At 43.9% G+C, this 26,220-nt stretch overlaps 1 protein-coding gene across 1 annotated transcript in view; it reads right to left on the reverse strand.

Moving 5' to 3' along the window:
* Positions 1–281: 281 nt before the first annotated feature.
* The window catches only part of LOC137438679 (solute carrier organic anion transporter family member 5A1-like), a 104,855-nt gene continuing 78,916 nt past the window's right edge, over positions 282–26,220 (reverse strand). The window contains exons 6-9 of the mRNA XM_068133921.2: positions 20,894–21,056; positions 7,248–7,492; positions 4,837–4,901; positions 282–1,847 (exon numbers count right to left, since the gene is read on the reverse strand). Coding sequence (XP_067990022.2) covers positions 1,447–1,847; positions 4,837–4,901; positions 7,248–7,492; positions 20,894–21,056 — 874 coding nt within the window. The 3' untranslated portion in view covers positions 282–1,446. The remainder of the gene's footprint in view (positions 1,848–4,836; positions 4,902–7,247; positions 7,493–20,893; positions 21,057–26,220) is intronic.

The raw sequence follows: 26,220 nt of genomic DNA on the forward strand, positions 1-26,220 counted from the left end.
TTATTGGTTACCAATGCTGGAAAGAAACATATCTTCAAATTATTTATCGATCCACGTAATATTATATTGATGCATTTTACTTGTCATGGAAACAAAACTCCAGGTCAAATGTGAAGCTCCCATAACTTTTCGTTTCTTCGCTTGAACCAACCCTTCCCAATACTGCACAGCATCCTGATCCGATTACAAATGAAATATTTTATGCTGCCAAGTCCAAGAGTCTCCATATTACATTTCATCAAGAAAGAGGAGCTCATGTCCCATTTTAATTTTTTTATTTTGTAATATCTCATGCTACTCCAGCGAGGCCCACAAAATGATGATGCTTTCCTTTTGAATGTTTACTTTTGGGTTCTTAAAAGCCACAACATTCAGAAAGACTTATATGACACTATTCACGGACTATATTATGACATATTAAAGACACTATTCATTCACAAACTTATACCTCCCGCCTCTGTAACAAAATCCCTCTCCTCCCTCCAGGTGTTTAAAACAGCTGTTCACCACCATCTCTTATCTTCCCCCATCCAAAACCTTGATCTTTTCTACCCCCGCTCATTCACCCCAGATCCACTTTTTTGAAATACCAACTTCCTTCCTGGAAGTCCTAGCAGTGTCCTTGTGTTTTATACCTCTCCCACACCCGCCTTCCCCTGCCTCCTCCCCCCTAGCCCTCTCCCTCCCACAGATCTCCCGATGTCCCTGTTCTCTGCTGTTGTACTTGTGTGCTTCCCTCTCTCTCCCCATCTTGTCTCCCGCTCCCTTAGTTGTACGTTTTGTTTGCCCGATTGTTTTTTTTTCTGATTGATGTTAGTTCCTACACGAGCCTCGATCTTGTATACAAAAAAAAGAAAAAACAAAGGAGCAATTGCATGGTAAAATTGAATTACGTTGTAGTACTCTGTCAAACGAGGGCCTTACAGTCCCATTCTGTTCAATGAGAGCTAATCGGAGGAAGTGCATTGGCAAAATGGTGCTCACATTCAAAATGCCTTTCCTGACCGATCTCCAAAGACTGTTGTTCATGTTTGATGGATACATCAATGTTGCTTTCTACATAATTACACTGCTCACTTAGAACTGTAAATGTGTCATCGTTTTGTGGGCCACCCACTATATCAATGGTATGTTGGATAGGATAATCAAATGATGTCTATATAGGAGGCAGTGGTACTGGTGCCACCGGCACGTCCATTCACATTGAGAAAATGGCAGAGATTGAAAGTCGGTGCACAAACATTTTGAGCTACCGAGGTGAGCAAGCGGACGTGTTTAGTGAGCTGCATGGATAAAGATGGACTGAAATGTCCTTATATAAATCAGACAATATAGTTACTTTCCCCACTTCCAAAAAGCATTAAATCAAATTACATTTCAGCCCTCTTAACAATGGACGCCACAACATCCGGTAAGGATTGGCCCTTTTCTTGCAACGATTGTACTTTAGGCCTCACTTTCATGCGTCACTCCATCTCCCATACTTTTTGGGCGCATCACGATGCGCCGTCCTGTGTTCGCACTCCCAGGGCGCTCACCTTCGGCCTGGGTGGCAAAGCTCGGACAAGACCTTGTACGGAGACCTCCGCCGACGGGCTGTCCCAATTCCGAGAGCTGCTGCGGCCGGGGGTGCTTGGCGCGCATTTCACGCCGCCTCACGGAAAACCAAGCGAGTGAGATGAAGAGGAAGGCGATCGTCTTGATCCCCGCCGTTAAGCCGAAGTAGACGAAGCGGAAAGTTGTGACGTCATATTCGAGGCAGGATCCCGAGGAGGCACAGGAGCGCTGCCACAGCATGCACGTTGTGTCGATCACGGCACCAAAGTAGATGGGAGTTGGGATGTATGCTTTGTGGGAGGATAATGTGGGCATCGAAAAGGTGCAATCAGTGCTTAAATTAAATAATAATCATTATTATTATTATTTATTTTAATTTTTATAATTAATTTAATGTAATTATTATTTACTATATTTAATTGAATTGTTTAATTTTGAGTAAATTAATTCAAGTATGATCTGCAAAAAAAGTTGCTATAGCCACTGATGATGCATAAAATTTGGGGAACATTATTGAATGTAAATAAATTAATAAATCAGGAAAAAAACTAGCACAAGTTGCAAAGGTCACAAGTTTTGTTCTAAATCAATGTCATTCTTGGATCTTGTCAAAGTTCATATGACACTGACTTTGTTACAATATCAATAACCTATTGTATAAATGATTATGAATGCATGAAGGACTAACCGTGCAAAGGTCAGGTGTAGTTGAATAGTAACATTATTTCTTGCGAAAATCGAAGATTTTTCAAGTATATTGTGGTTGGTCTTGTGCGTTATTACTTGGCAATTTTTTTTTTTTTTGACAAGTACGTTGATCACTCCGGTTTGTGTTTGTGTGTTTGCATGTCCGCTCACTTATACTTGCTACAGGTCACAATTTCAAACCGATCTTCATAAAACTTCACCAAAAGGTAAAGTTCGTGGTCGACAAAATACTATTTTTTTTTTAAAGTCAACAAATTTGACTTGAAAAATCTTGAAAGACCGCAGATCTTGCGGTCTGCTCTCGGGCTGAACTTGCTGGGGCGGCCTGGCCTGAACAAGTTCGCAGTTGTTTGGAATCTTCTCCACTTGTAGATGATCTTCCGGACATTCAAATGATTGATTTCAAATTGTTTGGAGATCTTTTCAAATCCCTTCCCAGACTCGTAGGCATCTATAACTTTCTTTCTGAAGGCCTCAGAGAGCTCTTTTGATCTAGGCATGGTGATGCCGCACACTTCAATGACAAAACAACAACAACAACAACAACAACAAAGAGCAAACCAAACTAAATGTCTGAGGTTTAAATAAGACAGGTTCCTCCAAGATCCTCTCTACCAATGTTCTAATCATTTGCACCTGAGCTGGTGCACCTAATTCTAATTTTAGGTATTTGAAGTAGTGATAAATGTAGGGGTGTACTTCCTTTTTCCGCATGTGAAATTTGCATTTATGTTTATTTAAATTATACAATGGACGACAAAATGTAAATGTTTCATGATATTTGTTATATTATATCACCTTTATCTATCAATATTGTTGAAATGAAGATCAAATAGCTGTATGTTGAAATATGTTGATAAAGTCAAAACTTTACATGGGGTGTACTTACTTTTTCACGTGACTGTATCTAGGCCAACAATTTGGCTATTTGCCAAAAAGTCAAACTAAGAGCAGATGATATTATGCAGACAATTGTTTTGCATGATATAGTTTGGTTTTTTTCTAAATATAAAAAAATTCATTACCAACTAGAACGGCACGGGGTAGAGCGCACACCTCAGCCAGGCTTAACAGTTTGTTTTCTATCCCACTGATAGGCCCGATCTGGATTCGGACCTGAACTAAAATCTAATCGGCTTGTTCTCGTCACCTAACGAACCCGTCCACAAAGTTTAGTCATAACTCGTCCATAACCTTTTAAAATAGCATGTTATATATCGTTTTTCGCCTGATCTCTCAATGGTGAAGAAGCAATTAAAAATTCTCTGATCCGGATCTGGATTGGAATCTTCACCAAAATTGAATCAAGTCTTCCTTGTCACACACCCAACCTGTCCGCTAAGATTCGTCAAAATCCGTCCACAACTTTTTGAGATATCGTTCTATATACCGTTTTCCCCCCTATCTCTCAATGGTGAAGAATCACTTTTAAAATTCTCTGATCCGGATTTGAATCTTCACCAAAATTGAATCAAGTCTTCCTTGTCACATACACAACCTCTCCACAAAGTTTCATCCAAATCCGTTCACAACGTTGAGATGCCCTGCTGTATATCATTTTTGGCCCCGTCTTCGAATGGTGAAGAATCACTTTAAAATTATACTAGCCGTATCCGGATCTTCACCAAAATCGAATCATTTTGTCCTTGTCACATACGCACCTCTCCGCCAGATTCCGACTGAATCCGTCCACAACTTTTTGAGATATCTTGTTCACAGACAAACAGACAGACAGGGGTGAAATCATAACCTCCATCCACCTTCGGTGGTGGAGGTAACAAATAAGAGCACCGGCACTCATACTTACATTGCATACAATGAGCTCATTATGTTGGAATAGGTAAAGGGTATAAATCCAGAAAAGATTGCTCTGGCCAAATAGCTAAATTACCAAGTCCTCACGGCTATAGAGACCACAACATGAAAATAGCAGATAGGATGTCCAAATGTGTTTGTGTGAAAGTCAAGTCTGGTGTTGTCTCATGTATCTGTCTGCATGTGTGTGTGTTATTTATGTCGCAGCTCCTCTGCTAGCCTTAGAACCTGTAAAAACGTCCTATCTTTTGCTCATCCTCCCATCGTATTTTGTGACCAATCTTAAGAAGAAGAGTCCTTTAAGCTACTGGGTCTCACCATGAGATATTTCCTGTTCATGTGAAAAATTAGAATTCTAAGCTGCCTTACAAAGCCAGAGCTCTATCGATTCTCCTTCCTCAGCAACCCTCTATACAGCACAAAAAGCATTCATAGTTAGCATAATGAATTATTTCAGCTTGCTATACGATGGGCAAGGGACTCCTTTTCCTACCTTGTGATCCTGGCAGGGTACAGTAAAGGCAAAAATTTTGAGCATCATTGGCAGTGACCTTCAAAATACCGATATGGATAACTTGCTCCTTACGATATTGTTATCATTGCCACTTCCCATGCAACTTTTAATATCCTTAGATCTCATGCAGCTACCACCTTTCCCCCGTGTTGGTGGTTGAAATTGAAGAAACACTGCTATGGAAGATAGGAAGTGAGACTGAATGATAAATGCGTACAATTCTATGTGACTAATCTACTTACCCAGGGTGCGTAACAGTACAAACTGCATGCCCAGAGCAAGGGGACGCTCGGCTGCCTCCACAGATCTATAGGATGATAAATATGAATATAAGCAAACAGTGAACAATTTTCAGGAGCGAGACAGAAAGAGAGAGAAAGTGGGAGATAGAGAGACACAGAGAGACAGAGATACAGAGAGAGTTGAATTTTTATATTTTATTGTAAAACAGCGAAGAATATAAACAAAAAAAAATACAATTGCAAGTCAAGTTGTCATTTCAGAGAAAAATAAAAACTAGAACAGCACTTGGTAGAGCGCATACCCAGGCCAGGCTGAACAGTTTATGTTTTCTATCCCTCTAATAGGCCGGATCTGGATTCGGACCTGAAGCAAAATCTAATCGGCTTGTTATTGTCACCTAACCAACTCAACCACCTAGTTTAGTCATAACTCATCCATAACTTTTTAAAATATCGTGTGTAAGAGCTAACATTAATCACAAAAAGACAAGCTGACACATAAAACATAAAACATATGATAAAGGGAGTGGGAGACAAGATGGGGGGGGGGGGGAGAGAGGGAAGCACACAAGCACAACAGTAGAGAACAGGGACATCGGGAGATCTGTGGGAGGGAGAGGGTTTGGGGGAGGAGGCACGGGAAGGGGGTGGGGGAGACGGAGAGGTATAAAACACATGGACATTGCTAGGACTTCCAGGAAAGAAGTCGAAATTTCAAAAAAGTGGATCTGGGGTGAATAAATGGGGGTAGAAAAGATCAAGGTTTTGGATGGGGGAAGATAAGAGATGGTGGTGAACAGCTTCTTTAAAGACCTGGAGGGAGGAGTGGGATTGAATAGAGTGAGGGAGTTTGTTCCAGAGGCGGGAGAAAAGAGGAATGAAAGAGTGAAGATTAGCAGAGAATCTTGATTTTGGCAGTTTAACCATAAGAAGGTTGCTGGCAGATCTTGTGCGACCTGTAGGAATATTTGGGGGACAGAGCACAGAGAGAGCTGGGGGAGCAAGGCCGGAGAGGAGTCGGTAGAAGACAGAAAGACCACCAACCTGCCTGCGGTGAGTGAGTGAAAGGCCCTCGGAGTTAGAGAATGAAGAGGAATAGGACTGGGTGTACATGAAAGGTCACGCAGATATACAACGTTGCTACTTCAGGGATGGAGGGAGAAACGGAGCACAGATAAGGAGACTGCTTGGTCCAAGACCATGAGTCGTGGTTCCTTCCTGGGGTGAGATGCATGCTTCAGGACTGGGGAAAGCTCCGTTAAACGGAGCACAGATAAGGAGATGGCTGAATCAATGAGTCATGTTTCCTTGCTGATAATCACCTTTGTTTTCATTTTTTTCTTTTTTATCTCACCCCAAAGAGTATGCAAGACTAATGCTATGTAAGATGGTTTGCAGAGTAAGATGGTTCTGCTTTTCCCATTCATTGTGAATTGTGAAAATTCAGCAGCAGCTAAGCAATCCACGCAGCCAAAACCAATGCCATTGTTTGTCTGTTAAACCTGGTCTTGGATTTACGAGTTGGTATTGGTTAAGCCAGAGGAAAAAAACCATCTTTCGAGGCCATTTTTCCCCGCAAGCAGGGGTTGGCCTTTTTCGGGAACCGTGGTTGTTGTTGTTTTTTGGTCCCCTTTTTGAAGCAATGTTTTACGGCCGGATGCCCTTCCTGCCGCCAACCCTTTTTGTCGCCTTTTTACGACAAACAGGGAATTACCAGTGAACTGGTACTCAATTTGCCGACCTCGGAAGGATGACAGGCTGAGTCAACCCGCCTGGCGTTAATTCAGCGATCGACCGGGATTTGAACCCAGGATCCTACGATTCTAAGCTGGCACCCTAGCCGCTAACCCAACACCAGGCTAGGTATAAATTAATTTATAAATTAATTAAGCCAGAGGAAAGAAGATTACATAAACGTAGGATAGAAAGTAGTATAAATCTGATGAGGATCTCACGATAAAATTTGTGAGGGTCACAAAGGTCATACATTTATTACTTATAAGCTACCCTCCAAGGTACTCCATTATTGGATCAGGTTTGCAGATGCTCCACCATATATACCACGTAGGATGTCAATCTTTGCCCATGTGAGATGTCAACTCACTATGATATTTGATCTCAATCATATGTCACAAGAAAAATTAAAGGCAACATGAGAAAGGGCGTGAGAGAGACAACATCAGATGCTTCCAACTTGAGTTATAATCTGCAAAATTATTTTCAAAGGACACATGGCCGGTGACCTTTCACCTGTTGAATCCAAAATTGAATCAGTTCATCTTTGTACTACATTCCATACATGTGCCAGGTTTGGTTGAAATCTGAATTGTTAGAGAAAAGTGAGGGAGTTTGGGAGTTTGGGAGTAGCTCAAATATTGCTATTGTTTGTATTTAAAGATCTACAGACAAACCTGAGAGTGACAATGATGGCGGAAGGCTGTGCACAGGCTGTGATGAGCGTGACGATGAACAGGAAGATAAGGAAGGGGACCAGGGTGTTGCAATCCTGAACACAGCGGCCTGGTAACGCATGGCCGTTCTCATGTAAGAAGGTCTTAATGATGACAAGGCGGATTTGTCCTCGATGACTGCCCTCCGTCTGAGCAACCACCTTCCGGCTTTGCACACAGCCGCATTCCGTGAAATTTCGGATGTTCTGTTGCGAGAGGTCACATGGTGATGCATGTAGCACAGAAAAGATGGTCCAAATGATCGTTACCTGAGCCTATTGAAAGTCAATCGTAAAATGAAAAGCAATTGTCATTGTTCAATAATTTGACATGTTCTCTGAAGTTCCAATCACAAGCATTAGTTTTATATGTATATGATTAATTGATTATATATTTTAAAGTAATGAAAAAGGTGGAAATTGGTTTTTTTTTAAATTAAAATTCTTCGGCATTATTATTGATAACAAGATAACTTTTGATTAAAACACCGATTCTGTGTACAACAAATTAATGCAAAGATTGTATCTTCTCAGGAAGTTTGAATTAATTTGGTGTTAGCTCACGTGTGATGCGGATGTTGGCCAATTCCTTGCTGATCGGTGTTTCATTATCTGACCCTCCCCCCCCCCCCCCCTTTTTATTATTTTTATGTTTGACCTCCCTTCCCGCCCACCCCCCTCCCAAATAAGTATGTGGTGTCTTCTCTGAAACTACACACACGATTTTGATGGAACTTGGCATCTGGCTTCATATATGATGCCTAATGACGGGTGTTGACCACATCAAAATCTGCGTTCATCAAGGGGAATTATGGGGGTGTTTTTGACCCTCCAGAAAAGGTACAGTCGGACCCTGCTATTCACAGTTGATAAAATGCGACCTGTTTCTCTATTCGCGGAAAAATTCCCCGCAAATTCACGGGCTTTTTTTCTATTCGCGGCCGTGTTCCACGAAATCGCGTTTTTTTCGTATTCGTTTTGTTCTGCGAATTCGTGGTTTTTCGGTGGCGAATTTTTTTTTTTCACAAGCCGCTACCTTGACACATTTATAAAACCCAACTTTCACCAGCCAAGCATAAAGCAGCTGGACATAAGCAAAAAAAAATCTTCAACGAGCCGCTGCCGTGTGCTTCACGTTTTCATGGCTTTTGCAGTTGCGAATTTTAGCCGCACTATAATCGAGAGCTTCGCGGGATGTTCCGCCAGCTGCGTAAACAAGTCAACCCCGCAAGTTATAGAATGCAAACGTTTCATTAAATCTATTACAGTTTGCAATTTACGGTAAAGTATCATCAGATATCTTACAGAAGGAAAACGTTTCGGGGGATGTTACGGGGTCCTCCCCAATCCTCTGGTCTCGGTAAACCTCCGAACCCCGAGCGGGTCCCCGGCAGAAAGATATGTTATCCTTGGTTGAAATCAATCAAATCAATAATGAAACCACACCAAGGGTTATGAACAAACAATAATATATTATAAATCACACCGGAATCACGACACAAATAATAATAACAATTCGCCCTACAATCAATATTTTTAAGATGGTACAACCTTATCTCGTCCTTTAACCCAAACTCACAGTACTCCCCCAATGTCTCTGTACCCCTCCAAGGCGAGGTCGATTCGCTCCAGCGATCGTTGGATCAATGTCCGATCACACTCAATTGAGGCATGGACGATCGAAGCAACCCACGGGTCACGTGGTCCAACACCCAGCACAATAGCGGTGGAATGGGAAACCTCCCAAAGACGCGCTCCGACGTACACGTTTGCAGTTCAATCAACGAGTCTCCGTATAATCCTCAAAAGCCACTTTCTTGCACAGCCGTCCCCGGCAACCCACCGGGGAATAATGCCCGGCCGACGCGACAAAAACCTGTTCACTGCAGGTTGCGCGCGTGACGAAAATGGCGGACGGTTTTCACTCAAACCGGGGCTTTGAGGCAAGGATACTTTGGAACCTCAATGAGGATACCCGACTACGCAGGCTCCACAGCACTCCCGCGATATCTCCTATCGCACGAACTTCCTTTCAAGGACGCAAGGTTCACTCGCACTGTACGCTCGGTCTGGAGCTTCAACCAAAAACGTCTTTTCACGATCTCCTCCTGCCTCTTCTTCTTTGCTCCCTTTCCTTCCGGGTCACGATCCGATTTCTGGCCACATTTTACCAGGAGCGCTTTTAAACCTTTTAACCACAATAACCCTTTCCCTTAAGCCACAATAAGCATCATATCTAGGACCAACAATGATAAAAATAACAACCATAATTAGGGCTGAATCCGTAACACTTCCCCCCCCCCCTCAAGAAAGAAAGTTTGAACACTGCAAACACTTTCTTTGTAGGCAAATTCTTGAAACCAACACAAGTAATCAATGTTTCCCCAAAAATAAAGCAACAAAACTTTCACACCACCCACAGAATTCCCAAAATTAATTCACTCTGGACAAAGCATCAGCCACGACATTGTCCCTGCCCTTTACATGTTCAATTTCCAAGTTACCCCTGCAAAGCCAAACTCTATCTCATCAACCTCTGATTTTTACTTTTAGTTTCTTTTGAATGAAGGTTAAGGGGTTGATCAAAAATCCAAAGTCAAGCAAATCGATAGCACTTTTTCTGGGAGGTCGAGCTGAGGGCCAGGTTCCATGGTGGTTGGGTGGTGAGGCCTGGACATTTTCACTACATGGATGCCTTTAGGAACGTGGAGTTCACGGTTAGTCCGTGTAGGAAAGTTCACTACATGGACGCCTTTAGGAACGTGGAGTTCACGGTTAATCCATGTGGGAAAGTTCACGACATGGACTCCTTTAGGAACGTGGTGTTCACGGTTAATCCGTGTAGGAATCTTGGCTCGGCTACTCCGCAGCCTTCAGTGCTTCAACTCTTTCTAACTTTCCTAACAATCACGGTTGGACCACTTGTCACAGTAGTCACCTGAATGGCGGTCTCCTTCTCGGCCACTGCTCTGATAATCCTTCCTTCGGGAGCTGTCATAACTCTGGAAGCCTCCATAATAATATCGATTGCGGCCACCACCACGACTACTACGTGGTCCTCCTCTGTAGCCCCCTCGACCCCTAGGAAATGCCTTCCCTACTGTGATGGTCCGACCCTCCAACTCCTTGCTATTCAGATCCTTTTCTGCCTCTCTGGCATCCTTTGAGTTTTCAAACGTCACAAAGCCAAACCCTCTTGACTTTCGTGTCTCCCTGTCTTTTATCAGCAGCACTTCCAAAAGCGGTCCATACTTGCTGAAGGCAGACTCCAGAACATCTTCCTTTGTTTTGAAGTTCAGCCCACCTACAAATAACTTGCTAAATTTGTTGCCATCCCTAACTGGTGTGGTTATTTTCCCTACTGGGCTTTTTAACAACCATCGGGTTACCATAAACTTGACCACCGGCCAAATCATTCCCGATAACAACAGATACTCCCTCTACAGGAAAAGCGTGGCTTGTAAACCGACGGAGACCGGTCCTGACACCAAATCTGACTCCAAATGGATGACCTGAAGTGGAGCACTAACACAGCCACCAATCCCCTGTAAACGAACACTATCCCCAGTTGCCGTCTCCTCGGACCATGGCAAGATGCCTTCAAGCATTAAAGATTGATGTGCTCCTGTGTCCCTCAATATCCTAACCGGTCTCCGGTTAGTCGAGGCTCCATCCAGTGACACAAACCCCTCTGAAATAAATGGTTGGTAACCCTTTTGAGGACGATTTCTCACAATGGCCATCGCATTTGGAGTCGTACTCGTCGAACTCCGCTCCTGATTTTCCTTTCCCAGAGCATAACAGTTGGACATCAAGTGTCCAGGTTTATGGCAAAAAGTGAAAGTAGGCCGGGAGGGGAACCTCGTGGTCTGCCAAGGCATGGGGGTGGCGGTCTGCCTCGAGCCCCCCGGACGATAGGTCAGTCTTGGAACCGCAGTCTTCTGATTTCCAGAAGTCGTGGTGTCAGAGTGGTCCTCATTTTCATCTCGAGGCCACCCCCATGGATTTTCATTCTCCGCCCCTGATGTACCATAGCTCCCCTGGCTAGGTCTGGGCGAGAAGTTCGGTTTTCTGGAACCCCATCCTGTGTGTTAAGGCATAGTCATCTGCCATGGTTGCTGCCTCATACAACTTTGGTACTTTCCTTTCCTCCAGATGTACTTTAATGTCCTCGTGGACACACTGTTGTAATTCCTCTACCAGGATCAATTGTCACAATAGTTCGAAATCTTTCCCAACTCCTTTTGAATCACACCACCTATCAAACATGGTTTCTTTCAATCTGGCAAACTCCACATGGGTCTCACTCTCCCTCCTCCTGGCATTCCGGAATTTTTGGCGGTAAGCTTCCGGGACCAATTCATAGGCTTTGAGAATGTGTTTCTTCAATACCTCGTAATCTGCACATTGGTCAATCGGTAAAGCCGAATAAATCTCTTGAGCTTTACCCACCAGAACACTTTGCACTAGTATGGACCAGTACTCCTCAGGCCAGTTTAACAGTCAAGCCACTTTCTCAAAGTGTGGGAAAAACTTGGCTACCTCCTTTTCATTGAAGGGTGGAACTAGCCTCACATGTCTGCCAACATCCCAGGTGTTTTTACTAGGTGTCGAACCAGTCGGCATGGATGGTACCTCTCCCCGTTCTTTCATTACATCCAGCTCCTTGAGTCTAATTTCCTGCTGAAGCGCCATTTCACGGTCTTTTAACTCCCTGTCGGCTTTTCTCTCCTCTGCTTCGAGTTCCCTTGCAGCTCTCCTTTCCTCTGCTTGATTCTCTTCTCTTCTCTCTTCTGCTTTCCTTTCCTCTGCTTTTAACCTTTCCTGGAGTTCTCGTTCCTGTTCTGCTCTGCTCTTCTTTCCTCGCTCTGCAATTGCAACTCCAGTTTCCGGAGCTCCACCTCTTCTGGTTCCTCGGGTAACCAATCCCGGGCTACCTCTTCCCATGTTCCTAATCCCACCATAGATTGTATCACCACTGTCTGCATCTCTGCCTTCCTCATATTAGTTCGGACCTCCAAGCTAAAATGTTTGGCCAATTTCCCGAGGTCCGATTTTACTAACGCTCTGAACTGTGCTTCATTCGGGGTCACTGCACACTTCTCTGCGTCAAACTCCATGGTGACTATTGTTAACACCTGTTAACCTTCACACAAGAAATGTAAAAAAAAACAAAAAAAAATTTTGTTTGTTTGTTTTTTGGAAAAATTTGGGAATGTTGGAACAAGTTCCAAATTTGGGAATGTTAGGGAATTCATTCCCAGACTAAATCTAGGGAATTTTATATCCCGGACGCAGACCCAATTTCGAGTCCACGAGTCAATTGGACGAGCCCCCAATTTCTGTTACAGGGTCCTCCCCCATCCTCTGGTCTCGGTAAACCTCCGAACCCCGAGAGGGTCCCCAGCAGAAAGATATGTTATCCTTGGTTGAAATCAATCAAATCAATAATGAAACCACACCAAGGGTTATGAACAAACAATAATATATTATAAATCACACCGGAATCACGACACAAATAATAATAACAATTCGCCCTACAATCACTATTTTTAAGATGGTACCACCTTATCTCGTCCTTTAACCCAAACTCACAGTACTCCCCCAATGTCTCTGTACCCCTCCAAGGCGAGGTCGATTCGCTCCAGCATCAATGTCCGATCACAATCAATTGAGGCGTAGACGATCGAAGCAACCCACAGGTCACGTGGTCCAACACCCAGCACAATAGCGGTGGAATGGGAAACCTCCCAAAGACGCGCTCCGACGTACACGTTTGCGGTTCAATCAACGAGTCTCTGTATAATCCTCAAAAGCCACTTTCTTGCACAGCCGTCCCCGGCAACCCACCGGGGAATAATGCCCGGCCGACGCGACAAAAACCTGTTCACTGCAGGTTGCAGGCATGGCGAAAATGGCGGATGGTTTTCACTCAAACCGAGGCTTTGAGGCAAGGATACTCTGGAACCTCAATGAGGATACCCGACTACGCAGGCTCCACAGCACTCCGGCGATATCTCCTATCGCACGAACTTCCTTTCAAGGACGCAAGGTTCACTCGCACTGTACGCTCGACCGCTCGGTCCGGAGCTTCAACCAAAAACGTCTTTTCACAATCTCCTCCCGCCTCTTCTTCTTCGCTCCATTTCCTTTCGGGTCACGATCCGATTTCTGGCCACATTTTACCAGGAGCGCTTTTAAACCTTTTAACCACAATAACCCTTTCCCTTAAGCCACAATAAGCATCATATCGAGAACCAACAATGATAACAATAACAACCATAACTAGAACTGCCACTTTAAAACTGCTGGCAGTGATGACCGGTTTACTCGCACCCACTTTTGATTCAACCCCACTTTTCATACAACCCCACTTTTCATACAACCCCACTTTCATTGGACATGCTTTGACACAACCCCCTTGGATACAACCCTGACACACACACACACACACACACACACACACACACACACACACACACACACACACACACACACACACATCCCCCCTACCCCCACCCACACCCCTCCCCCCAAACGCACACCCCTCCAAACACACACACGCACACACACACACACACACACCAACCCCCACACCCCCCACCTAAACACACACATCCCTCCCCCCCCCCACACACACATCCCCCCTACACACAAACATACACACACACACACACACACACACCTCGTTTTGTCATTTCTGTTCCTCACAATTCTATCTCTCTCTTTTATACGCACGCACGCATTCACACTCACACACACACACACACACACACACACACACACACACATACACATCCAACCGCCCCTCCTCCACACGCACCCCCCCCCCCCCCCCACATACACACAAACACCCCCACACCCCTCCCCCCACACACACACCCCTCCACACACCCCCCCCCCCACCTCCACACATACACACACACACACACACACACACACCCCTCCATACACACACCCCAACCCCCCCACCCACACACACACACACACACACATATCCACCACCCCCCCACCCACCCACACACACACATACAGACATCCACACACATGCACATACACACACACACACACACACACACACACACACACACACACACAGTCCCCCACCCCCCACACACACACCCCTCCACACACACATCCAACCCTCCCTCCTCCACACGCACACCCCAACCTCCTCCAACCTCCACACACACACATATCCACCCCCCCCCCCACACACCCACACATATCCACCCCCCCCCCCACCCACACACATATCCACCCCCCCCCCACACACCCACACATATCCACCCCCCCCCCCCACCCACACATATCCACCCCCCCCACCACCCACACACACACAGACATTCACACACATGCACATCCACGCATCCAACCCCTCCTCCTCCACACACACCCCCCCCCCCCCCCCCACATACACACATATCCACTCCCCCCCACACACCCACAACCACACACACAAACACATACCCCCACCCCCACCCCCAACACACACACATACACACACGCACACCCCTCCACACATACACACACCCCTCCACACATACACACACCCCTCCACACATATACACACACCCCTCCACACATACACACACACACATATCCAACCCCCCCTCCTCCACATGCACACCCCAACCCCTCCCCACACACACACATATCCACCCCCCCACACCCACACACACATCCCCCCACACACACACATCCAACCACCCCCCTTCCATACACACACCCCAACCGCCCCACCCACACACACACACACACATATCCACCCCCCCCCCCCCCACCCATGCACACACACACACAGACATCCACACACACACACATCCACACACACACACACACACAGTCCCCCACCCCCCACACACACACACCCCTCCACACACAAACACACATCCAACCCTCCCTCCTCCACACGCACACCCCAACCTCCTTCAACCTCCACACCCACACATATCCACCCCCCCCCCCCCACCCACACATATCCACCCCCCCCCCCCACACACACACACAAACATTCACACACACGCACATCCACGCATCCAACCCCTCCTCCTCTGCACGCACACCCCAACCCCCCCCCCCCCACACATACACACATATCCACTCCCCCCCACACACACACACATCCACACACACACACATCCACACATACGCACACACACACACACACATCCCCCCACCCCACCCCCCACACACACACATACACACACGCACACCCCTCCACACATACACACACACATATCCAACCCCCCCTCCTCCACATGCACACCCCAACCCCTCCCCACACACACACATATCCACCCCCCCACACCCACACACACATCCCCCCACACACCCACAAACATCCAACCCCCCCCCTCCTCCACACGCACACCCCAACCCCCTCCCCCACCCCCCCCCCCACATACACACATATCCACCCCCCCCCCCACACCCACACACACACAAACACCCCCACACCCCTCCCCCCACACGCACCCCTCCACACATACACACACACACATCCCCCACCTCCACACATAAACACACACACACAAATCTGCCCACCCCTCCATACGCACAACCCAAAACCCCACCGCACACACACACACACACACACACACACACACACACACACACACACACACACACACACACACACACACACACACACACACACACATCCTTGCAAAAATCAAATCTCTGAATCTGAGATGGCCCAATATCCATATCTTTTCATAATATGATAGTGTGGCGGACACGATGGCTCGCTGGCGCGATGACATCATTCCGCGCACCAAGAGGGTGTCGGCCACGCCCGAGGAGTAGGCGCGGCCTCGGGATATACACGGGGCTCACACCCCCGAGCACGGCAGTGCTATAGTTTGAGCCTTCGAATAAAGACGCTTTTGGTTACGTACGTTGTTGCTTCCTTTATTGGCAAGACAAGTCGTGCGCATAGCACCGCATTACAATAGTCTACTACTGTGCCAAATTTGGTGCTTTCCTCACAAAATGCACAATTGTTATGCTATATTTAGCTTAGCTGCCAGACTATATTGACAAATCTGCAATTTGAATTTCATTTGAGGTTGAAATGACCGCGGGAGATCATGTGATAGTGATCACGTCCTGGATGGACATCTTCTTCTTCAGTAGCTCATAACTTTGAGTGAAATGCGAGCGAGTTAAAAATAGTCAGAATTTCACCAAATCTTTCATTCCTTTGTTAATGTCCCTCACCTATTGACAAATCTGCAATTTGAATTTCATTTGAGGTTGAAATGACCGCGGGAGATCATGTGATAGTGATCACGTCCTGGATGGACATCTTCTTCTTCAGTAGCTCATAACTTTGAGTGAAATGCGATCGAGTTAAAAATAGTCAGAATTTCACCAAATCTGTTTCATTCCTTTGTTAATATGCCTCACCTATTGATAATCTGCAATTGGAATTTCATTTGAGGTTGAAATGACCGCGGGAGATCGCGTTATCATGATCACGTTCTAGAAGGACAAATTGGTGTGTTTCTTCTTCTTTCAACAATAAAGACTTATAGCTTCGAGACCGTACATCCAATCATCTTGAAGTTTTGCAGACTTCTTCCGCTTGATGAGAGCTACATTGCATTAAAAATTCAAGTCCATCCATGCAGTGGTTCAAGAGTTACAAGCTTTTTAAAATTTCACTTCCATTAGTTATTGCGGCCAAACCATGTGACTTATCAAAACGTCTCAAGTGACATTGAAACATCCCCCCATGAGGAACATTTGTGTAAAGTTTCCACTCGATATCTCCACAAATTATGGAGGTGATACCATTTCTAGTTTGAGCTTTAAAACGTCATAACTCTGAAACCATGTGTCGGATGATGTCGTGCTCGCTGACTTTTTTGTTCGTCATGGGTATGCGAATATGCATGCCAAGTTTGGGTTCGATCCGTTCAGCCATTGTGGAGAAAAAGGGGTTTTTGTGTTTTTCACGAAAAACACGATGGCGGCCGAACCATGTGACGCATGACTTCGAAATTTTTTGCAATCTGAGTTTTTTTTAACTAGGCATCTGGGGAAAAAATCCCATTTTCGGGGGAGAAAATTTTTTGTTTGACGAATTCTAACCTCTTAACGTTAGCATTTTTAATATACTCGATACACGTCTTTTGTTCCCATTGAAGAGTTCTTCAGAATGAGCCATTCCTCAAATTTTTCCATTGGGCCATTTCAGAGATACAGAGGGGAAACGTTGAATTTATTTTACAAGATGGCGCCTATACCACATGACCTATGACGTCATCATTAGCATTAAAAAATTCTAGGAGCCGAGACGATCATTTGATGAAAATTTCCTGTCAATCCGACCAGTGGTTGCTGAGAACATTAATTATGAAGTTTTCGGAGGTGCAAAATAGGGCGGAAGAATAATAATAAGAAAAACTCTAGCAGTAATAATAGGTCACTCTCCATTTAATGGAGAGTAAACCTAATTAGGGCCGAATCCGTAACAGGGATGTTCCATCAGCTATGAAAACAAGTCATCCTCCGCGAGTTATAGAATGCAAATGTTTCATTAAATCTATTATTGAAATTAGCAGATACGCTCGATACGGCATCATCCGATAACATCCCCCACAAACAATGGGCAGAGTATTCACCCCTCCCACAGCTACCCACAATGCTCACCTCACATTCCTACATATACAGACTGTGTCCGGGATCTCGATCATCCTTCTCGTCCTGTTGTTTTGACCTGTGGTTTTGACTCGCTCTGCTCATCGTTCAATCATGGCTCCCAAGAGCAAGACCAGTGCCGGAGATGCGTCGACTGCAAAGAGGCAGAAGAAAGTGATGAGTCCGAGCCAGAAAGTGGAGCTGCTGGACTGGCTTTCGAGAGGAGAGTGTGCGGCCTCTGTGGGCAGGCATTATGGCATCAACGAATCCACCGTTCGCTACATACGGAAGGAGAAGGCGATTCGTGACAGAGTTTCAGCGAGCGCTGCATTGAGTATGAAGGTGGCCACCCATGTCCGGAATGTCCACATGGAAAGGATGGAGAAGACTCTCAGCATATGGATTGAGGACAACACGCGGACGAGGGACTTCATGCTGAAACCCATGATGCTGAACCGTTCCCTAAACCCGCTCACCGAGGACGAGTTGGAGGCCATTCCAAAGGTTTCCGAGGAGGAGGAGGTGAGCAGTGATGAAGAAGAGGTGCCGAGGTCAAACCTCATAGTCCAGTATCTGGGCGAGGTGCTGCAGGACATGCGGGCGATTGCGGACAGGGTGCAAGATTGTGGAGAGGTACCTCAATTTCAACAGGGGCTTGGATGATATGCTGCTCCCGTACAAAGAGCTGCATCAAAATGTTGGGGAATCTGTCAGGCAGCTCCACATTACCCATTTCTTCAGCCCTGCTCCTTCCACCTTAAGACCATCAAACACCCTCTCCTGCTGCCCTCTCAGCATCCTCACCAGCATTTTCACCATCGTCCTCACCTTCTCCTACCTCTCCCTTAGTGCACGATTTTGCTGCACCATCATTTGGGTCGTCCTCAAAGTTCGAGGAATTCATGGGATTTTAATTCATCATCATCATAATCACCATCATTTGAAAGTTCCGTGTTTGTGAAATAATTTTTTTTAACGTTACATGATGGTGTTGTGTTTTTTTTTACTTTCACGGTACGGTATGTTAAGCGCTTTTTAATAAATTGTAAGTGCATTCCTTCAATAAAAAGAAAATGGTACCTGGTGTTGTCGTTTTTTTGTTTTTTTTGTACGTATTTTTTGTGAAACTGTAATCATGTGAATTTGTGGTCGAAAACATTTTAAACTTTAAAAATGTTCCACTATGAATCAGGAACCGCTGGGAACCTATAACCTATCCCCCTTTTTCCCATTGAAACAATGCATCATCTCCTCTCGAATGAGCACTAGTGTGGACTTCACTAGTGTAGAAGCATACATTCACGGGATTGTTTCAACTCGCGGATTGGTCCTCTCTATTCGTGGATTTTCGCGACTCGTGAACCTATCCCCCCTTTTTCCATTGAAACAATGCCCCGGCACGGTTTCGCAATTCACGGGATTTTCCAGGAAAGTATCCCACGCGAATAGTGGAGTTCAACAGTATTTGCTCTCTTCTCTGAAACTACACACACAATTTCAATGAAACTTGATCACAACCTTCACCGACCATGATATTACAAAGTTTGTTCACAACATTTAAAATATCAGCATCTGAGAGGGTCAATGGGGGTTTGAGTGAACTGTTGCTCCTGATCCAGGTGAGCTTCAGGTCCCGCAGTCCTATTTTGTTAGCTCGTCTCCTGCACAGGGAAGAGGGGTTTTGCAATTGTGTGTGTGTGTGTGTGTGTGTGTTTGTGTTTGTGTTTGTGTGTGTGTGTGTGTGTGTGTGTGTGTGTGTGTGTGTGTGTGTGTGTGTGTGTGTGTGTGTGTGTGTGTCCGGACCATAACCGTTTTTTTAACCATTTGAGCTTTTGGCATTAAATTTTCAGCAAAGCTTTATCTTACTATAATTCACCAAATGTCCATCCGTCCGTTCAAAGGTACCGCAAAAACGGCTCAACCGATCGCAACGATATTTTAGGTGGGTATTCCTGGGACCCATGTGAGTAAAATAGGCTCTATTGGTTTTCCAATTTTTCCAATTTTCCAGTTTTTCCAAACACTATGGAATAATATTTACCGATATGAACAGTGATGTGGCTTTTGTTGAAATTCTATAAATAGTGTTTATTCTACGTACCAGGAGAAAGTAGATTGACTCCTGACGAACTCTTCCTATATAAACGTGCGGCCCCGAAGTAACACGGCAGCGTGTGCAAAGCGACTGAGAAACAGGTGTAGCGGCCGCTTCCGTGTTACAGATTCGGCGCGCACTCTTCACACATAAATGTGCGACTGAGAAAGACGTGTAGCGGCCGCTTCCGTTTTGCAGAATTCAATCTTTTTTCAAAATGGGCGCCATGTACTGTTTATATTTTGATGATTTGCGTATGATATGATTTAACGGATGTTTATATGAATCGCTTAAAATTAAAAAAAGCCTTCAATTTCTGATATTTTGCTTTTTCATTTCGGCCTCCCAATTGAAGCCCCGCCCATAGGGCGGGTACCGTTCCTAATTATGAGAATATGGAGAAGGCTAATGAATAATTTTGTTAGAAAAAGTCAAAGGTCAGTGACACAAAATCATCAATTTTCATCCAATTGAGCTGAAATTTTAAGAATTTGTATATTGGGTCACTGAATTGGTTCACCAATCAAAAACTAGAAGCCGATTTTTTTTTTTAGATCAAAATGTCAAAGGTCAAGGTTGCGTAAAATGGTCAATTTTCATCCGATTGACGAAGTTTGAGCACGGTTTGCATATTGGGTCACTGAAGCCTATTGCATGAGGTCAAAAGGTCATGGTCACCTAAAATAGTCCTTTTGTAATTTTTAGCTGTTTTCATCATGTTTAGCAAACAGAAGAAGAAGTCTAAATACAAAGCGGACGCGTACGGGCTTTGCATTTTCAGATGCTTTCTAGCTATTATTATAATAGTATTGAAAGAGCCACGCAGGCATGGTGGATTTTGGAATATCACTGTTGGCAAATCTCACCCCAGATCTCGAGTTCCTCACAGCTGCAGTACAGCCTGCCAGGCAAGGACTGAAGTAAGTGATTCCATCTGAACCACAGACAGGGCTGTAATCATCTGTCCGGCAACCACACTGGACATTACACTCCCAGGTGAGATTGCGTTGTGCCACACGCAGCGAAGGCCTGGAGGGAACAGGTGTGTACATTGTCATCACGTATGTGTACTATGTGGGCTTGCATACACACACATATATATACACACACACACACACACACACACACACACACACACACACACACACACAAACACACACACAAACACACACACACAAACGAAAGAACAAATCCAGCCCACTAACCCAAACCAAACGACACCTACACAGACAGGAGGGATGAGAGCAAGAATGTCAGATGATAATGAGGGAGAAAAACTGAGCAGAGTAGAGTGTCGTTGGAAGACTGTGTCGTTCTGTGTCGTACTGTGTCGTACTGTGTCGTACTGTGTCGTTGGAAGAGACATAACGCCGATGCTTTCCATATTTGATGGTCATTTTAACAATCGCTTTGTTTGTGTTTCACACTGAATGAAAAACGTTAAGGTAGAGCATGGCGATTGTGATATATGACAGGTTCGACGATATGTTTTGTTTGAATGAAATTGGAATCAAAATGGCAGTGTGCGGAGTCAGCCGCCGTATTGTCGTAATGACATTTGACGTAATCACATCACCTGTCATGTGACCAGATCCTCAGCTCTGATTGGTATACGTTTGAGGGGACATACATACATACGGATGGACAAACATTGTTCTGGACGGCTTTGCCCGATGGGTTACGCAGTAGAAACAACAAATGGAAAAAATATTATAAGGAGAACCAATCGAGGACTCAGAAGAATGATACCAAAATCGCCCCTCTTCAAGGCAATCAATACTGTGTGCTTTGCTGAGGCACTGCTCATTCAGGAAAAAGTAACAGGCAAACAACACCATAAGAACAAACCAGGCCCAACAGACAGAGACCAAGCACCACCATGGAAATGGAGACTAATGACACAGCGAACAAATGAGAAAAAAACGGAACAAATGCAGCAGTTTATATGAAGAAACGGAAGCCCAGAGCAAAAAGCAAAACCCAACAAGTAGAGATCCATTCAAAGCACACCACCCCATTGCCAAATAAATTAATTAATAACTTCCTCCAGCGCAGCATTGTCGGGGCGCCTTCGGCACAATGTTTATGAAGATCGGCGCAGGCAATACTGCCGTGTAGCACATCGAGACGGTATTGGGAGGGAGAGGTGTACAATAATTGATTGATTAATTGCGTAATTAAAATCAAGAAATAGTAATCGTAAAATAATTTCTTAATCAATTGGATAAGCGTACCTCAACCACCAGTGTTTCATCCAAAGCTGTAACTTTTTGAAAATTAATGAAGTCATTAATCAAAATAATTAAATAATCAATTGATTAATTGACTAATCAATAAATAATGAATTGATGAATTGATTAATCAATAAATCAAAAATATCCTTTATCGCCACATCACCTGGTCACTGTCATGTCCGAATATCAGCGTCCTAGCTCAAAAGGTGCCGAAGATATTGCCCAGATGAGAAAGAAAATAAGTAAGTGATTAATAACGAAAATAAAGAAAGAACAATCATAAAATATATAAAATTATTAATCAATTGGCTAATAGAATACCTAAACTACCACCGTTTCATCTGAATCTGTAACTTCAAAAGAAAAAAAAATTAAGTCATTAATCGAATAATTAAATAATTAATTGATCAATCAATAAATCAAAAATGCCAAATATCTATCATGCTAAAATATGCCATTTGGTATCTGTCTGTCTGTCTGTCTGATGATTTTTTGACTGCGATACATTCCGTCCTTACTTATCCAATCTCAACCAAACTTGACAGGATGACTAAGGGTTACACAATGAAGGTTGTAGCGCATTAATTTTCCCCTCTACCCAAGGGGGTTTTCTCCCCCAAGTGGGTTTTCCCCACCATTGCAGACAATGGGGTTGCATGTTGAGGTGTATATCCATGTTAGGTTAGCTTTATTGTGGTGTTTTTCCAAGTCCGCTTCAAATAACAAAACGAATGATAATAGCATAATATTAATGTTATTACAAAACAATATGAAAACCATTAATATCCCACCTCCCCAAGGCTTTTTCTCTCCTTGAACAAACGTCGAGTCAACGTTTAAAAATAGCTTATCTTGGCATTTCCGTGGGAGCAACGGCCTCTACCAGGGAAAAAAAATATATTATAAACCACAAACACGTATGATTAACTTTTTAAACAGTCGCTAATGCTGTCTATAATAATAAACAAAAAAATTTGGAGGAATCCCAAAATCCATGAGGTAAGTTTTACTTACAGAACTGAGCAAAGATCTACGGTACTCTATATACCCCACAAGGGTTGGGTAAATCACATGACCCATCCTGCCGTGAACGTGGCGTTTTTCGTAGCAGCCTTTTGAAACTCGCTCCTGCTGTTTAAAATGAAACTGAAAGGGAGGAAGCCTGGGTAGTGCTCATTTGCGAAGTTGCTAGCTAGCGCTTGCCTAACCAGCCATTCCTTAACGGTTTTAAATGGAGTGCTTGCTCGAATGCTGAAACCACTTGACGATCTCTCCACAAGAAACTAGGTAAATGAACACACACCCAATGTTCTTGAGACCCGACCATAGAGCGACTGTAATCTATATACCCTAAAAAGGAATGACCATTCCTGCCCCTCCTGTAGTGAGCCGGTGTACTAGTATTATAAAAGGAGCCATGTCTGTCTGTCTGTTTGTCATGTTATAACTTGAGAACTGATTAACGGATTTCAATAAATCCAACTACGGTGGATTCGGGTAACTCTCAGGAGTGTTTATGATCCAAAAAATTTTTAATTCTTTTTTATGGGTATATGGACATGCGTGTCAAAACTGCAAATGCCAACACATGACGGTAGCTATCCCTGCATGGAGAGCAGGATCTCCCAGGAATATTTTTTTCCTTCCCCCATACATTAGCCATCGCAGAAAAGATTGGTATTTCCATCAGCTAAGCGACAGGTCTCATATTCTAGCATAGATAAGATCCTCCAGCGTGGCACATAGCGGCGGTATTGGGAGGGAGGTGTACAACTAAAAAAGAAAAAAAGAAAACAAACGGAGTGAAAACTGATTACTCCCTTTCAGCGTGCGTCATCACCGGGTCCCCTTCGGTGCCCGGCGATGACGTCATACAGCACCTAGGGATGGAATAGGAAAAGAGCGGTGCACCAAAAAAAAAAAAGGAAAACAAAGTCAAAATAAAAATGATAACAAGGAAGATATAAAAAAAAAAACTACAACAAACTCAACAAAGGCAGAAAACAAAGTTGTTTGAAAAAACCTGAAATGATTCGACCACAAACTAGGGAAACAAAAGCAAAATATATCAAATCCCCCTGAAAAAGATAAACCCGAAGATTTCTGGAAAGGAATTTATGAAGATCCAAAAAACACTAAGGAAGCGGTATGGATCAAACACTTGGAAAAGAAAAACTAACATCTAAGTGAAATGCCCACAGTGATAATTGATGAAGAAAAAATAATAAAAACTCAATAAAATCCAAATTGTAAAAGCAATGGCCCAGATAAAATTTAGAAACTTCTGGTTAAAGCAACAAGATTCTCTTCACAATCACTATGCTCAAACATTCAACAAACGTATTCAAGAGGAAAATGTAATAAATGAATGGCTCACAGAGGGTAACATCTTCCTCATTCCAAAATATAAAGAAACCCAACTACCTCACAAGCATAGACCAATAACAAATCTACCAGCAACGCAGAAACATCTGACGGGAATCATCAGAGAAGTGATGTACCACCACTTAACATAGGAAGGAGGCCTACAGGCAGAACAGAAGGGATGCAAGACGGGATGCTAGGGAACAATAGACCACTTACTGCTAAACAAGGCCATATTCAAAAACTTGTAAAACGAGAAGAACCAAATTGGCCACAGACTGGATAGACGATAACATTTTTTATAGTGTTCCACATTCATGGATGATAAAATGCATGCAATTGTACAAGATAAACCCGCAAATAATCAAACTGATAGAGAAAGGAGTGGAGCTTTGGAATACCACATGGATATTACAGCACTCAAAGAAAGATCAAAATACCAGGTGTGAAGGTAGGTCATGGGATCTTTCAGGGTGATAGCCTTTTATCCCTCCTATTTGTCTGACCCTGGACCCACTGAGCAACCTCATTAATGAGCAAGGACATGGATACATGCTAATGTCCAATAAGAGAGCATCCAAAGAAACAAGAAAGTTGGCACAATACTGTTAATGGAGGGTTTTTAAATCCTTTGCACAAAACAACGAAAAATTGGCAGAACAACTGAAATTCGTGAATCGGTACTCCAATGACATTCAAATGGAATTTGGCCTTGATAAGTGTGCCAAGTGTACATTCTTACAATGTAAACAAACAAAAATGGACAACATAAAAATCAACCTAGATACAACAATCCAGGAACGAGACAATGAAGTATCTTACAAATACGTTAGAATAGAAGAGAGCCACCAAATATATCACAAACAAATGTGCATTACAATTACCAAAGAATACTTGCATAAAACGAGGATGATCCAAAAATATATCTCACCCCAAGAAACAAAATCAAAGCCATAAACCAACAAGCAATACTCGTGTTTCAGTATAACTGTGGAATACTAAACTGGACACAGGCGGAAATCAAAAAAATCTAGATATAAAAACAAGGAAACTCCTCGCTATCCACAAAGCGGTCCACAAAAATCAATGCATCCCGAGAATGTACCTGCCAAGACAAGGAAGCAGCGGCCTGATGCAACTCAACCAAGTCCACAGAATGGCAACTGTAGGATTGGCTGAATACATGAAAAGTTCAACAGACAACGGAATCCAACTTGTATGCAAGCATGAAGACAGCAAGCCAGAGAATGTACCCCTAACGCACCTAGCAGAAAATTACCAAAAACAGGTGTGAATACAAGATGTCACACATGAAACCAAAAACAGCAACGAATACTAGCCAAATTATTGCAAAAAAGACAAAATAAAAATATAAAACGAAATATCAACAAATATTCACCGACAACAAGGAAAACGACAAAAGACCAGGGAGGTATAAAAGAGAGTTGGATGGATTGGGCATAGACCAATAAGGCTCTTTGGAATAGCTAATAAAAGGTCAGCTCAAATGCAATGGAGAACGAATCATAATAAATGCCCAAGACCAGGAACATGATACCAATGGCTTAAAGAAAATGATGGACTGAGCCAATCAG

The sequence above is a fragment of the Myxine glutinosa genome, chromosome 13 (assembly GCF_964187855.1).
Source record: "Myxine glutinosa chromosome 13, kmMyxGlut1.1, whole genome shotgun sequence".
NCBI lineage: Eukaryota > Metazoa > Chordata > Myxini > Myxiniformes > Myxinidae > Myxine > Myxine glutinosa.